Raw genomic sequence first — 14,934 nt, forward strand, 5'->3', positions numbered from 1 at the left:
TTGCGATAATGGAGAAACCATGCAATGGCTTCACGACAATGTGATTAGCACTATCAGAAGATGCCCATTTGCAACTTGTCGTTCATTAATGATTTTAATTAGAGGAAGTGAAGGAAAATGATTCTTCAGATGTCGCAAATGTCGATAAGAAGTCTATTTTAGAACAGGAACTCCGTTCTCTAAATCTATGCTTTCAATTTCAAATCTTATTCTGGTCATTTTCTTCCTTTACCATCATCTCAATATAAAACAAACATCACCTCAAACTTCATGCGAAAGACACACTGTTTCTTATTATTTTTGAATTTGTTGGCGAACATGTTCTCAGATGATAGGAGGAATCCAAACTCCCATAGGAGATCCTGGCCGCATTGTGGAAATAAACGAAGCTGTTTCGGAGAAGGCGAAAATACAAGAGAGGTTTTTTATTCTTTTTCTATTATAACTTGATTATTAATTGGACTTTTTTTTATTAGGACGTGCTAAGAAGCAAATTTGGATTTACGGTGCTCAGGAACGTGGAGGAAAAGCATTTGTTTTCCCTGTGGCAAACAGATCTGCTTCAGCATTAATTCCGTTAATAAAAAAATATATTCGTCCTGGAACAGAAATTTACTCTGACCAATGGAAACCATATTCTTCTTTGAGTGAGAATGGATTCGCACACAAGACTGTCAATCATTCCGAGCATTTTGTTGATTTTTATTATCTCTTTTTATTGTCTTTTTTCATGAAATGTTATTTTTCTCTTATTCAAATCCAATTTCTGGTGCTTGCACAAATCATAATGAAGCATTGTGGGCTTCCCTTCATGAGTTCCTTCCTTCACATGGAGTGAGACAAAACAGAATGCAAAAATTTATCTATTCATTTTTGTTTTTCAAAAATCGAAAAGTTGATTTTTTTTATTTTTGTGTCGAATGTGATGAAATACAGTGATGAAGAATACAAAGCTCTTGAGGATAAAGTTTTTGGTCCAGAAGAAGAGGAAGAAGAAGCTGGAGCTGAAATGCTACACGAAGAAGAATCTTCAGAATCCGATTTTGAACTTGTGACAGACACATCATCAGATAGGGCTGGGGATGGAGCTGATGCATCTGAATTGGAGGCTGATAAATAAATACAGAACTTTTCACATATCATTTTTCACAAAATTAAAAAACAACATGCTCTCTTTAATTATTTCTTTGTATTCAAAAGATTTGTGAGGTGGCTTGTAAGAACCATTTGCCGTTCTGAAGTTCAAATCATTTTTTTTATCAATCTTTCAAGAAAAAAGCAAAGGAGAATTAAGAGAATTATGAAAATGTAATTCACTTTCAATAATAAAAAAGTTTCTTTGTTTGTCTTTTTCAAATCATATTCATTTTTAATTTTATTCTTTCTGCCTCCAGTAATAATTCAACAATGCAAATGAAATTTCAGTGAAGATGAATTAATTCATTCAATGAGTTTAATTGTTTAAAAATTATGAAATGCTTTAAAATTCCTCAAGACAGCATTTAAAATATGTAATTAATAATAAACGAATAAATGCAAAATAAAATAAAATTATCCTGTTTTAAAAAAAAAAAGTGTATGCATTTGAAAAAGGATCAAAAAAAAAAATTACAGTTCATAACATTAATTCAAATAAAATTCAATGGAAAGTGTTGTTTTCCTAAAAAATTGAAACAAAATAATTCGAAAAAAAAATAATTTTTTTAGGAAAATATCCATTTGTGATTTCCAGCCACAGTGCATATCACAACAGTATTTGCACGAAGTGCTGGATGAAGGGCGTGATAAGCATGCATGAGCATGCGGGCAGCTTCAGGACGCTGCACCCAAATATGCAATATCTGTCTTTCCCATTCGTCTCTCTCACAAGCTCCTTTGCTCGATATGCAAACACCAATCATCTTCTTTTGAATCAGCTCAACTGCATCTGATTCACTCCAGTCCGTCTCGCTTGGAAATCCTTTAATTAAAATTAAAAAAAAAATGCATTCATTCATAAAATATGAAAAAAAAAGGTTCAGAAGTTTGAATATGAATTTTTGATAATAAAATAAATTGAATATATCACATTAATAAATTTTTTTGAATCATACCAACAGCTCGAGTTACAGACACTCCAACTCGATGACTACCAATCGAACAAAGATAATCAGTTTTTTTCCAGTTCTGAATTGTATACGCAATCTCCATCTCTGTTTTCACAAGCTCAGCCGAAAAGAGGCGATGCATCAGCTCATATGACAACGCCTCTGATTGTTCGCTGTGACCTCCAGCGTTCGGCTCAGACAACATTTTCATTGCTCCACTAAAAGTCATATTAAAACAACATTAATGATTATCACATGAATTTGAAACAAAATAACAATTTTAAACAAAAGAAAATGAATGAAAATAATTGAGATAACAAAATATGGGCAGTGGATAAATAACAAACAGTGAAAATGTAAACTGATGGAACGGCAGAGAGGCATCAAAGATGGTGAAAAAAAACTGAGATGCTTTTGGATCCTCTAAGCATTTCCGAAAAGATTTGAGATCCTTTCGATTGGCTATTAACGTGAAATCCCTAGTAAAACATAAAATAAAAGGAAAAACAAGAAAAAATAAAAATTATTCACACGAATTCACAAGAACTGCTCGTGTATTAAAAATTACTTGTCCGTGTTCATCTCCTTCTTTCATATCTTCGATGTCGTTCACAGCGCAGGCGTTTTTAGGCGCCTTACAAGCACACACTGGGGGGTCTTCGAGTGTTCCGTGAGAATGACTGATACATGCCGAAGTTATTTTCGTTGAAGAAATCAACGAAGTTACAATTTTCTCGGTTTGCGACGTAATCGTCCCGCAAGGAAACGACGACGACTTGTTGTAAGTCTTGTACAACTCTGTTTTGCTGCTGGTGCTGACTTGATTCTGAACTTGAATCTCGTCCGGAGGAGCAACAATAAGACTCTCGATCTTCTCTCTTGTGCCACTCCTTAAACGGTTGTAAATGTAGCTTGTGTTCTTCTCCTTTAATGGCAGCTTTTGCTTTACCCCCGCCCAGTTCGATAAAAACACGACGGCTCATTGGGGTTGTTGGTATAGTCATGGTTGTTGGCATAGTCATTTGCATAGTAGTCATAGTAGTATTCATCATTATAATTAATAATTATTGATAAAGTATTTAAAAAATACAGCTTAAATAATAATCACAATAGATCAATCCCGTATTAAATTCATGAAAACTAACTCTTTATTATCAGATCATCTCTTCCCAATATAAACATATGAATTGACCATTTCGATTAATGAAAACAACAAAGAATTTGAACAGAATTCATAAGATGTTTAAAATAAATATTGTATATTGAGTGAAATCAAGTTTTATTGATTTTCATTTGGAAAATTCAATTATACATCGACAACTGGTGAAATGATGACGATTATCTTTTCATTTATGAGATAATTTGCATAAGATTTAAACCGGTCAACGTTTATGAAATCAAAAACACATTATTTGATTTAAACTTAAAAAAAATATATATTGCAAATTGCTAAATAAATAGTTTTCAATATTTTTTTATTCCACAAAATAAATCGGTTCATAAAAATTTTGTTATGATGTTCCATTCAAAAAAAAATTTTTTTTTTCACTTGTTTATTTATTTTTATTTTTATTATGTGTGAAATGAATATCAAAAAAAATCACAAAACTTAAAGAGATTAATTCTTCCTAAATAAAAATATTATTGTGAATACAAATAAAATGTTAGAAAAAATATTGAATAAAATTAATGATAAGTGCACAAATTTATTAAAAAAAACATTCAAAATCAATCGTTCATTTAAAAAATATCAGAAAAATTTGGTAGCTTTTCGATAGTTTCATTCATATTGAATCAGGCAAATGCCTCGATATACTCATCACATATTCAAAACATTATCATAAAAATTCATCACTACATTCCACACAAACCTATTATTTAACAATTTCGCTTTGAAATATTTATAATCTTAAATAACTCTATTAAATAATGCCAATCCAATTCCAAATCTCGATCATTTCTTCAAAATAAAATCAATTTAAATCACTGCAACTTTCACTTCTTTTATATCAATAAGTGATGTTTGCAGAACAAAAAATAAAAATTCGATCATTCCCTATTTTTCGCTATCATGTCCCATAGACTCAATTGCAAAAATTGGATTTTTGAAGAAAACCAATTTGAATAATACACAAAATTAACATTACATTATGAGGTATTTAATGGTATATGAAATGTACTTTTTCGATTTTGACATTTTCGCGAGAAAAAGAAAAGGAAAAAGAAAAAAAAAGGATAAAATAAATTATCTATTTTCTCCATCTAACTCGCTTGATTGGAAGAGGCTCTTGAATTCCCATCAGTTCTTGCATTTCTTCCTGTTTCCCATCACACTCATTTGTCTCACCCTCCCCATTTTTCTCTTGCTCACCAGACAAACAGATTTTCTTTTGAACCACCCCAGTTGCTTCGCCAAAGGCAGTAGGGTTGAAGAAAGAGAAGCGCTGGTCAACAAGACGCGAGCGCGCCCAGAACTTGAAGTGGTGCGAGGGAAGGAAGGCTCTCAATGCATCGAGCGACAAACGATACTCGGGTGCCTTCTTCACACTGCCTTCTCCTTCTCCTTCTTGTTGAGCACTAAGGGATTCATTCTGTTTGTTGTATTTGTTCCTCCTCCGATTTCGCTTTCTCTTCGCAGGTTTCACTTCAGCTGCGTCTTTTGTGGTAATTTCAGCTCCTTCCTTCGCAGCTTGCTCTGATCCTTGCTCTTTTTCTGCTTTTTCTTCTTTTTCTTCATTTTCTTCTTTTTCTGCCTCGTCTGGTTTTTCTTTGGAGCTTTCAGCAGAAGCCATGATTGATTCAATGTGTTCCTTGAAGAAAGAAGAAATATGAATAAAGGCATTTAAGATTGCGAATGAATATATATATATATGAGTGATATGATATGATAGACATATATGTATATATATATTAACAATGAATCAATTGTTGAAAGAAAGAAAGAAAGAAGAAGAAGAAGAAGAAAAAGACAATTCATAAGAAAAAACAATCATCAAGAAAAAAAATAAAAATAAAAAAAATAAATTTAAAAATTTACAAACAAACAAATAAATAAAAATAAAATATAAAAAACAAAAATAAAAATACAAAGAAATCGAAACCGAAAACACACAATTAACTGTTCGTTCTCATTCTGTTTCACCAGAATGTCATTCTTCTTCTTCTGATCAGAAATCTGAAGATCAAATGACAAAGCCACTGGAAACGTGTGGCAATCAGAAGGGAAGCAGAACATGGCAGCAGAATAAGACTCAGGGAGGGTGGGGAAAGGAAGAGAGGAAAGAGAACAGAGGAGCTTGAACTGAGAAGGAGAAGAAAGAGAAAGAGAAAGAGAAGGAGAGGAGGAGGAGGAGGAAGAAGAAGAAGTTGATTCGCAATCACTGATGACAGGAAGAAGACACACAGAAAGAGGAAGAAGGGCAGAAGGAGAACCTTCTTTGAGATTCTCTTTTTTCTGTCTGAGAGAAACAGAAGTGAGGAAAGTGAAGGTGCATCTCAAGTCATTTTCGGTTGGGGTTTCACTGGGTATATTGATATTCATATTGTTCATGTTGACAAAATAAATAAATAAATACATAAATAAATAAATAAATAAATAAATAAACGATAAAAGAAAAAGAGAAATAAATATAAAAATGAAATATTACTCATTCACATAAAACACAAAATTCGCCTAAAACACAATCACACACCCCTTTTCAGATGAAGCCTCAACAGAAGAAATGGATGGAGACAGTTCAGTTAGAGGGGGTGGTGGTTGTCTAATTGGAGAAGGGAAGAAGAAAGTGGGAGAGGAGAGAAGAGAAGAAGGTGGAGGAGCGGAAGAAGGCGGAGGGAAGAGAGAAGGAGTGAGGATTGGAGGAAGACACCAGTGGCGGCTGGGGCAGGAAGAAGAAGAAGAAGAAGAAGAAGAAGAAGAGGAAGAAGAAGAAGAAAGAGAATGCAAAGCTTCTGTTGTTGCTGAAAGCAAAGATGTTTTGGATGAAGGTTGGATGGTAAACAGCCCAATCTCAGGAAGTCTGTTGAATATAACAATTAAATAAAATACAGAAAATAAATTGTTTATTTTATAAAACAAACAAAATAATAAAATCAATTTAAAAGAAAGTTCAACGAAAGAATCACAGTTAATTCATCAGAAACATTCTCTTTTTCAAATATAGTTTCATTCACTTAATGACATACCCTTCGCGAATGAGGGCAATTATTGGAGGGATTGAAGAGCTAAGAGGAGGAACAAAAATGCTCATTGACAGCACAGATAGAGACATATCCGAAGGAGTAAACTAAATGAAAAAAAAGAAAAATATTAACATTATTCAAAATTAACAAAAAAAAACGTAATTTCAATCATAAACGGTCATTAGAAATAATCTTTTGATAAAAAAAAAGAAAAAATAAATACAAACCACTTGCTTTTCAAGTTTTATTTTCCTCTGCTTTTGCCTCTTTTGTTGATATTGCTTTAATTGGAGCATCTCCTTTTCTCGAGCTGACATAACAATTCTTTCTCCTCTCTCTTTCCCATCTTCAGACTTCTTTTCTTCAATCATATCTCCATCTTCTGCATTTGCTTCATCTTCATCTTTTCCGAGATATGGTGGAAACAGATGACATCCTAATTGCTTTCCAGTTATTGGGTTCCAGACCCTCAGCGATCCATCAACAGAAGCAGAAATTATAAGATATGTTGGAAGTTGATCAGCTTCAGATTTAATTGATTCCTTTGATTCTTGCGACTTAGATGATAATAAAAATGATGCGGGAATCCAATCAATTGCGCATATTGCTTCAGTATGGCCGAAACAAAATGAAAGAATATTATTTGTGTCTGGATATGATGTTACTCTAATTTTCGCATCTTTATCTCCAATTGCGAGATAAGCATTATCTGGAGATATGGACATACACGTTAACGTTGATTTGCTTCCCATTAGATATCGAATTCCCATCGCTAAAGATGTATCAGAAGTGCTATTTGATATTTCTATATCATCGCCAAAACGAAATTCTTTCATCGAGATTTGAAATATTTCTCCTTGCTTATCAAAGCAGATAATTGAAGAAGAATCAGCTGTAGAAATAATTCCATATATCTTTTTTGGTGAACTTGTTATGACAACGAAATTTAAAAATTGATTTAAAAAAATAAAAAATTGAATTAAAATACCATAGCATCGAATGCTTTTGCTCTTTAATGTCATATGCAACGAGTGATTTTTCTTCTGTTGAATATATAAATCTCGTTTCATTTCGAAGCCAACAGCAAGCAAGAGATGGCTGAATTGTGCCTTCTTTACATGAAAACACATCAAATACTTGCTTTTGCTGCATTTGCAGTATATAAATTTTTTGTAATGTACATATTGCAATATATTTCCCTTCTGGAGAAGGACAAAAACGAATAATTGAATCCAACATATTTTTATTGTGGGTAACAATTGTTTGTTACTCATTTCTGTTAGTTATTCAAAAACAATAATAAAAGTCCAGAATAACTGTTTGGTATTTTGATTTTATTGAACAATAAATATTAGTTATGGCCATCAAAAAATAAACCCATACGGTTAAAAATGAGTCTTTTTAGGTTCGAAAGTGTTTTGCTTAATCTACGATTTACAATTTTCTTTATTTGATATTATAAATATGATAAAATTTGTTTATATAGCACAAGAGAGTGGTGGTCTCACAAAGTTTCAAGTAATGAAGAGTATGGAAATCTTTCATTGTGCGTTGGAAATATCGACAATGAACCTTTAGCACGAGGTTTGTTATACATGTTTTATAATGTGCTTCTAAGTATCTATGACTCTACGATAAATGTTTTGAATACTTCATATTTGAAATTTCATCAACATTATTTTGAAATTATTGTTTCATAATCATGATATCGCCACAAATATGGAAACTTTTTTTTTGAATTTTGATAACCATTTATAGACAAAATTGTGACTGGTTCATTTCAAGGAACACTTCGAATTTTTCTCCCAAGAAAGAACGAATACAACATGAACGATTTGATGCTTGAAGAAGATCTTGGTCAACCTATTCTCCAAGTTGCAGCAGGGAAGTTTCTCGCAGGATCTAAAAAATTAGCATTGGCCGTGCTGCACCCCCGAAAACTCGTGGTGTATTCAGTGATAACAATGGATATGGGAGGAGGACAAGCTTTTTCTGCTGATGAAGGTTGCTTTTATGCACTGTCAAAGAACTATGAGCATAAACTTCCAAGAAATGCACATTCAATGGTTTATGGACCATTTGGCGGGCAATATGACAGAGATTTTATTTGCGTTCAGTCAATGGATGGGTGCTATTCATTTTTTGAACAGGAAGTTCGAGGTTTTGACAGAGTTCTTCATGACTTCTTGCTACCTGGTCCTTTTGCTTATTTACAAGTTTGTTGCACTTTTATTTAAAGCATAAGTTTATTTTTTATTTTTTATTTTTTTTAAAATGTGATATATCTTTTTATAAACACATTACAAACCTTGTTATTTTTTTCAATTAAAATTTTTGTTTAGTCACGCGATGCCTTTGTTATTGCGCTGTCAACAATGGAAGTTGTATGCATCCGCTATCAGACCTTTGCGAAGTCTATAGGCTCCACTCCACAGTACGTACACAACATTACACCAGACGATACAACCAGCCTGTTGGGACAAATGGCTATTGGCGGAGTTGGAAGCACTCAGGACTTCTCCACAATCCCAACACTCGCACACCAACCGCTCCCAGAAGAGAAAGGGCGCATCGGCGTAGCAGCCACCTCCCCATCAGCTGTGTCTTCTTCCTCTTTCTCGAAGCAGCTCAGAGAAGAATGGCGCACCTCCATTGGCGAGCACGTCGTGTCCATCCGCATCGGCCGCTGCACAGAGCATCTCGAAGCATCTCAGAGCGACATCCTCGTCTGCGGCACACACACGCTCTTCACACTGAAGGAGTCCGGAGATATCCGAAGGCAGCGGAGGAACGAGCGAGAACCCGCTATGATGACAACATTCTCACTCGCCCACGAAGAAAGAGGCGGTGCAAACAAAGAGCATCTTCTTGTCGCCACTTTCGATGGGCTTTTGCTGGTGATGGACGATCAGACGCTGAAGTGGGCGTCGACAATCGACCGGGTGCCCACAGCCATCTGCGTGGGAGTCTTTGGCGATGTGCGGGGGCTGCTTGTGTGTCTGTTTGAAGACGGGGAGGTGAGGGTGTGCTATTTGGGCTCAGACCCCGTCAGCTCGAAGATCCCCGCAGCAAGTGGGAAGGAGCTGAACTACGAGGAGATGGAGAAAGAGCAGAAGAGGCTCAGGCAGATCATCAGAGACAGCTACAACCTCTTTGGCGGTTCATCATCTTCTTCTTCATCTTCTTCTTCCTCATCTTCCTCTTCTTCTTCTCAACAGAACGAGATTGTCACTCTTTTGGCGCAGGTTTCTATTCCACCAGACAATCCACACGAATCAATGGGCCTTCGTGTTGTGATGGTGCCTTCTCTGGCATCGCTCTCAGACATCGACACCTCCCCCGCCAAGGATTACCATCTCTCTTCGTATTCATTTCCATCATCATCATCATCATCATCCTCTTCATCTTCCTCTTCCTCCGCTGCTTCTTCTGGCACAGCCTCGCCTGCTGGTGGTGTCTCCGCCCGTTCTTCCACACCCATCGACGATGGCAGGCCACGCACGCCTCGTTCATCAATTGGCAGTTCATCATCATCTTCTTCTTCACAACCTTCCTCACTCAGCAGAGGGGATGCAAGTGTGGAGCCGATTGCATCATCCCTCTCACTTCGGCTGGTGTTGGGCTCAGTTCTGAGTGAAGAGCTCATACAAGAGCTGAGGGACGATGCAGAAGCCGAGCTGGAGGAGCTGGAGGAAGAAGAGGAGGAGGACAGGCAGAGAGAGGCTAATGGAGAATACGACGATGATGAAGAGGAAGAAGAAGGAGAAGGAGAAGAAGGAGAAGAAAGGATGCGGAGGCCGAGCGATCTGGCACAGCAGAGAAAAGAAAGGGCAGAGCGAAGAAGAGAAAGAAGAGAAGCCGATCGAAAGCGCATTGAGCAGCAGATTGCGAATCCTTCCTTTGAGATTGAGAACATGCTGGTGAATGTGGTGCTCCCGTTCCCTTTTATCTTGCTGTCTCAGTCGGAGTGGTGTGTGACGGATGCCAGCTGCGCCAAGCCTTCTGTGTCATTCACCATCCCTTCGCTCACGTTTAGCAACCAGATGGAGTCAATCTATTTGCCATTTGTAGCACTCGTCCCCAGAAACACGATGTTCACGTCGCTGAATGCATTCGCCACGATTATGTACGACGATCCGATTAATGGGTATGAGGTGGATGTGTTATCAATGAAAAATTTAACGTTTATTTATTTATTTATTAATTTCATTTTATTTTGAATAATTTTTCATTTTATTCAATAATCATCCTATTTATTACATACCCCTTCCCCTCTTTTTTCCCCCCAACACAACCACATCCACTCCATTCTATTCCCCCTTCTTTCATCACCAGTGGCACTCGCACTGTCTCCTGCACCTTCACCCTCCCCTTACGTTCTGTGTGCCGTGCTGTCCCTCCCATCAAAGCAGTCTCATACAAACTGACCATCGACACCAATCGCCCCCCACTCACCATTGAAGAGCTTTACTCCTCCTTCGACAAGCTCACTGCAGATGTGCTGTCAGCTCCGCTTGTGTTGTCCTTCCTGTACCATTCTGGGCAGGACGCCACAGTTCTTGTATCCACGTCAAAGGGAAGGTATCGTGTGCAGTCTTCCTCTCTGGACGCACTCCGGTGTGTGTCAGAGGACCTGCTGGCGAGGCTGTGGAAGATTCTTGGGCAGAAGGAGAGGGAGAGGCTGAGCGAAGAGGCAGAAGCAGAGGCTGAAGCATCAGCAGGAGGGAGTGAGGTGGCTGTGGCGAAGAAAGCAGAAGACGCAGAGCCGCTGGCCATCTTCTGCACAGACCCGATTCCGTACCAGCCGATCTTCACAGCAATCGACGAGCACTTTGCAGTGAGGCAGCAGATGAGGGGCACTTTGATGGAGATGGAGAAGAAAGCAGCGCTTTTGAAGGCGATTGAGAAGCGGCTGCTGGTCAAATGCAAAGAAAAATCAGTGTCCTCGCTGTCGAACATGGATGTGTTTTTCGACCTCATCCTGAACGAGCAGCGGGAGCTGGTGAACCGAATGTGCTTCCTGATGAACAAACTGGCAGGAGCAGCGCTGCATTTGGAGAATGCTCTGGGTATTATGCTGTTTATAGCCACACTCAAGCTGAAGATGGGGCCAGAGGAGACGGCGCTGTGCAAAGGGCTGTTCCAGTCACCATTAGCGTTCCTGTCGCCTCTTGTGCTGTCAACAGACTACTCTTCAGAAGGCGGGTTTTTGGGCGGGGCAGGAGGAGGAGGGGGAGATGAGGATGGGGAGGAAGATGAGGAGGGAAGAGGAGGAGGAGGAAGCGGAGGCAGTGGAGGTGGGGGTGCATCAAGCACGACGATTGTGGGAGGGTTTGAAGAGACGACAGAGGCAGCGCTGATGAGGGTGATGAAGACGCAGATGAGGAGGAAGTCAGACGGAGAAGGAAGGATTGAGACAGGCACCATTGCAACTTATCTGGAATTCCCGCCGAGCTCTGCAAGAATAAAGAAAGCTATTCAGGTACGTGTAAAATATTATTGTTCTATTTATTTTTTTAAACAATTAATATTTCAATGAAAAATTTTCAATTTTTAATTTGAATAATAATAATAATAAAAAATAGACCTTCTTTGACATGCTTGGGAAGGGATACACACTTCTGCCAGATCAGCCAGACTCATTCTAATCAAACAACCGCTCTCAGCTTAAAATACATTCACGTTTGATTTTCTCATTTTTTTTTATTGAAGAATATTTGCGAAAATTTAATAATTTTCTAACAATTCTCTTATTTCTTGCTTTTGTCATTTATACGTTTCTCTATCTATCTATCTATCTTTCTCTTTCTCTTTCTCTTTCTTTTTCTCTTTCTCTCCTTCCCTCCCTTCATGCTTCAATCACAGATCCAATCTCTTTTCATAAGTCACGTCTCATTTAATCCTCTCTGACATTCTACAAACTACAAACTACTAACATCTATTTATTGTGTTTATTCTTTTCCTTTTTTATTCAATCATCTTTTCATCTTTTTCATCCTCGTCATCTTTTTCATTCGCTGTTTTGCACACTTTCACCAAAAACATTCTGCAAACAGCATCATAAAAAACAACAAATGTTTGGCTTTTTATTGAAATGGCGAAATGACATTAGAAACATAAAAATAAACATTTTGATGTTTAAAGGACGAGAAAGAAAGGATCAGAATAAAAAGATTGGAGGAGTTATCAAAAGAAAGAAACGGATTAATCGAGAAAAGGCGATAAAAACTAAACAAAAGCAAAAACAAACAAACAAACAAATAAATAAATAAAAAATACTTTGTGAATTGTCTAAGTTTATGTGCTCATTTAAAAAATAAATACTATTATTTTGCACAACAAGAACTTAAAATGAAATAACAAAGCGACCCCTCAACTTGGATGTGGATGGAGCGAAGGAAAGCGATGTGCAGTTGGATGATTGGAAGAGTAAGTGTTGAAGATAGACAACAAGGACAAGCAGATGCTGAAGATGAGAAGAACACACAAAACTGCCTCAAACACCTTTGTGGCTTTGCTTTTCTTGTTCAATGAAACAGGCTGCTCAAAATACTTTGCTAAGGATAAAGTGGATGAAGTGCGTTTGGCTGAAGATTTTTGAGAAGATGAAGAAGGAGGAGAAGGAGAAGAAGATGAGGAAGATGAAGAAATTGTATTAGAGGGTGTATTACAAAGCTCAGGTTTTCTTCGCATCACATCACAAGAAGACGATGAAGAAGAAGGAGATAATTCATCATTGTCTTCATCAACACACTCTCCACTCTTTTGCACAATGTTTGACTTATCACATTCTCCTTCTCCTGTCTCTTTTTTCGATTCTTCTTCTTCTTCCCCTTCTTCCTCCCCCTCTTCCTCTTCTTCTTTCTCTTCTTTTTTATGTCTCAATCTGCTTATTTGCGAAGTAGGCACTCTGTTTGCTTCAAGTTCCTCGACAGCTGCAAGCAGCTCTTTCAGTTCGTTCTCTGCAGATTGCTTAATGGCAGTAGCCTTTTTGAGCAGCTCAATCAACTCCAGCGCCTGCTCAATCTCCTTTTCGGTTTCTTCTTTGGATTCTTCTTCTTCTTCTTCCTCTTCCTCTTCCCCTTCCCCTTCCCCTTCTTCTTCTTCTTCTTCCCCTTCCTCCTCCTCTTTCTTATCCATTGCTTCATTCATTTTCAATTTCTTTATTTGCTCTTCTTCGGCTTTACTTCTTTCTTCCTCCTCTTTCTTCTTTTGTTCCTCCAATATTCGCTTTTTCTCTTTTATTTTTTCTTCCTCTTGTTTTTTCTCCATTTCTTTCTTCTTCTTTTCTTCCTCTTTCTTCTTCTTTTCCTCCTCCTCTTCTTTCTTTTTCCTCTCTTCTTCCTTCCTTTTCTGTTCTTCTCTCTTCTTTCTATCTTCAATCAGCTTTTTCCTTCTTTCTTCATCTGCCTTCTTCTTCTTCTCTTCTTCCTCTTCTTTCGCCTTTCTTGCCTTTTCCCTCTGCCTCTTTTCTTCTTCTTCTTTCTTCATCCTTTCTTCCTCTCTCTTTTTCCTTTCTTCTCTCTTCTTTTCCTCCATTTCTTTTCTCCGTTTTTCTTCTCTCTTTCTCTTCTCTTCTTCTTCAATTCTCGCTTTTTCCTCTTCTTCCCTCTTCTTCTTTTCTTCCTCTTCCTTCTTCCTTCTCCTTTCCTCTTCTCTTTTTTTTCTTTCTTCCTCTTTTTTCTTTCTTTCCTCTATTTCTCTTTTGACACGTTCTTCTTCTCTCCTCTTTCTTTCTTCTTCCTCTTCTTTTTTCTTTCGTTCCTCCTCTTCTCTTTTAATTCTTTCCTCCTCTTCCCTCTTCTTCCTTTCTTCTTCTTCCTTTCTTTTTCTCTCTTCCTCTTTTCGAATTCTTTCTTCTTCCTCCTTTTTCTTTTTTTCTTCCTCCACTTTTCTTCTTTCTTCTTCAACCTTTTTTCTTTCCCTTTCTTCTTCTTCTCTTTCAATTTTTTGCTGCTCTTCAATTATTATCTTTTTTGATAATAAATCTTCATTCTCCATAAAGTGCGCTTCTTGCGATTCTTTTTCTTGCTGTTCTTTTAATCTTCTTTCTTCTTCAATTTGTTTTAAGTGCAATTCCTTTTCCATTTGAGCACGTTGCTGTTGACGTTTCGCATAATTCCTTGCCTTCCTTTTAAATTCTTCTTGTTGGCGTTCTTTTTCTTCTGTTTCATGAGCGACTTGCTCGAAAAATTGAAGGGCTGAGCTTGATTCATACGTTGGTTTTACAATTACTTGAGAATAGTGGTGATGGTCTTTTCTCTTCCCTCCAATATCTGTTGCAGAATGACTTTTGTGCTGAACTGTTTGAAAGCTTTTTGAATTATCGTAAAATTCCCTTTGAATAGGCTTTGATTGCGAGACATCAGCTTTCAACAACTTTAAGCGTGTTAAATCAAGAGCAGGAAGAATGTTTTTATTTCCATTCGAAGATAGAACTTGTTCCTTCTGCATTTTATCAGTGGGATCTATTTTTGCAACGCTATTTACCTTTGAATCCTCGGAAATATTATCTATTGTCTTTGTGAACATAAATTACCCATTGAACAAACAGCGTCATTAAATTATAAATGACAATATAAAAAGAGCCAAATTAATTAAAAAATTGTTTGTTGCCATTCCAAACCTCATCTTTAAAGTTATTCATTTGTAAAAAGATTAAAAG

At 37.1% G+C, this 14,934-nt stretch overlaps 5 protein-coding genes across 5 annotated transcripts; 2 read left to right on the plus strand and 3 right to left on the minus strand.

The window, feature by feature from the left end:
- Positions 1–328: 328 nt before the first annotated feature.
- MONOS_8220 (uncharacterized protein) lies at positions 329–1,120 on the plus strand (the record flags this gene model as incomplete). Its single annotated transcript, XM_067878612.1, has 2 exons — positions 329–420; positions 937–1,120. 2 exons carry the CDS (start codon positions 329–331, stop codon positions 1,118–1,120), a joined length of 276 nt encoding a protein of 91 aa, XP_067735786.1.
- A 311-nt stretch (positions 1,121–1,431) lies between these two features.
- MONOS_8219 (putative Signal transducing adapter molecule 2) lies at positions 1,432–2,682 on the minus strand (the record flags this gene model as incomplete). The annotated part of the gene is made up of 4 exons (XM_067878610.1): positions 1,432–1,960; positions 2,094–2,305; positions 2,435–2,566; positions 2,621–2,682. 4 exons carry the CDS (start codon positions 2,680–2,682, stop codon positions 1,704–1,706), a joined length of 663 nt encoding a protein of 220 aa, XP_067735787.1. The 3' UTR covers positions 1,432–1,703.
- A 1,562-nt stretch (positions 2,683–4,244) lies between these two features.
- MONOS_8218 (putative tRNA (guanine-N(7)-)-methyltransferase subunit TRM82) lies at positions 4,245–7,421 on the minus strand (the record flags this gene model as incomplete). Its single annotated transcript, XM_067878609.1, has 6 exons — positions 4,245–4,897; positions 5,200–5,608; positions 5,780–6,106; positions 6,273–6,373; positions 6,497–7,196; positions 7,258–7,421. 6 exons carry the CDS (start codon positions 7,419–7,421, stop codon positions 4,337–4,339), a joined length of 2,262 nt encoding a protein of 753 aa, XP_067735788.1. The 3' UTR covers positions 4,245–4,336.
- A 239-nt stretch (positions 7,422–7,660) lies between these two features.
- MONOS_8217 (putative BBS9 protein) lies at positions 7,661–12,343 on the plus strand (the record flags this gene model as incomplete). The annotated part of the gene is made up of 7 exons (XM_067878608.1): positions 7,661–7,674; positions 7,756–7,853; positions 8,028–8,485; positions 8,612–10,416; positions 10,605–11,751; positions 11,855–11,951; positions 12,135–12,343. The coding sequence occupies 6 exons, from the start codon at positions 7,661–7,663 to the stop codon at positions 11,915–11,917; spliced, it is 3,585 nt and encodes a 1,194-aa protein (XP_067735789.1). The 3' UTR covers positions 11,918–11,951; positions 12,135–12,343.
- On the minus strand, positions 12,327–14,933 carry MONOS_8216 (uncharacterized protein). The gene is made up of 2 exons (XM_067878607.1): positions 14,896–14,933; positions 12,327–14,789 (listed from the first exon to the last, which is right to left on the minus strand). The coding sequence occupies exons 1-2, from the start codon at positions 14,914–14,916 to the stop codon at positions 12,642–12,644; spliced, it is 2,169 nt and encodes a 722-aa protein (XP_067735790.1). The 5' UTR covers positions 14,917–14,933; the 3' UTR covers positions 12,327–12,641.
- Between the last annotated feature and the right edge of the window lies 1 nt (position 14,934).

This window comes from Monocercomonoides exilis (genome assembly GCF_001643675.1).
Source record: "Monocercomonoides exilis strain PA203 chromosome Unknown scaffold2-2631571, whole genome shotgun sequence".
Taxonomy (NCBI): Eukaryota; Preaxostyla; order Oxymonadida; family Polymastigidae; genus Monocercomonoides; species Monocercomonoides exilis.

Excerpts from the sequence above, each read along its gene's own strand:
- MONOS_8216 (XM_067878607.1), bottom strand. The coding sequence starts at position 14,916 with ATGAATAACTTTAAAGATGAG. Across the intron at positions 14,790-14,895 it reads TGAATAACTTTAAAGATGAG|ACAATAGATAATATTTCCGA; the intron begins GTTTGGAATGGC and ends ATGTTCACAAAG.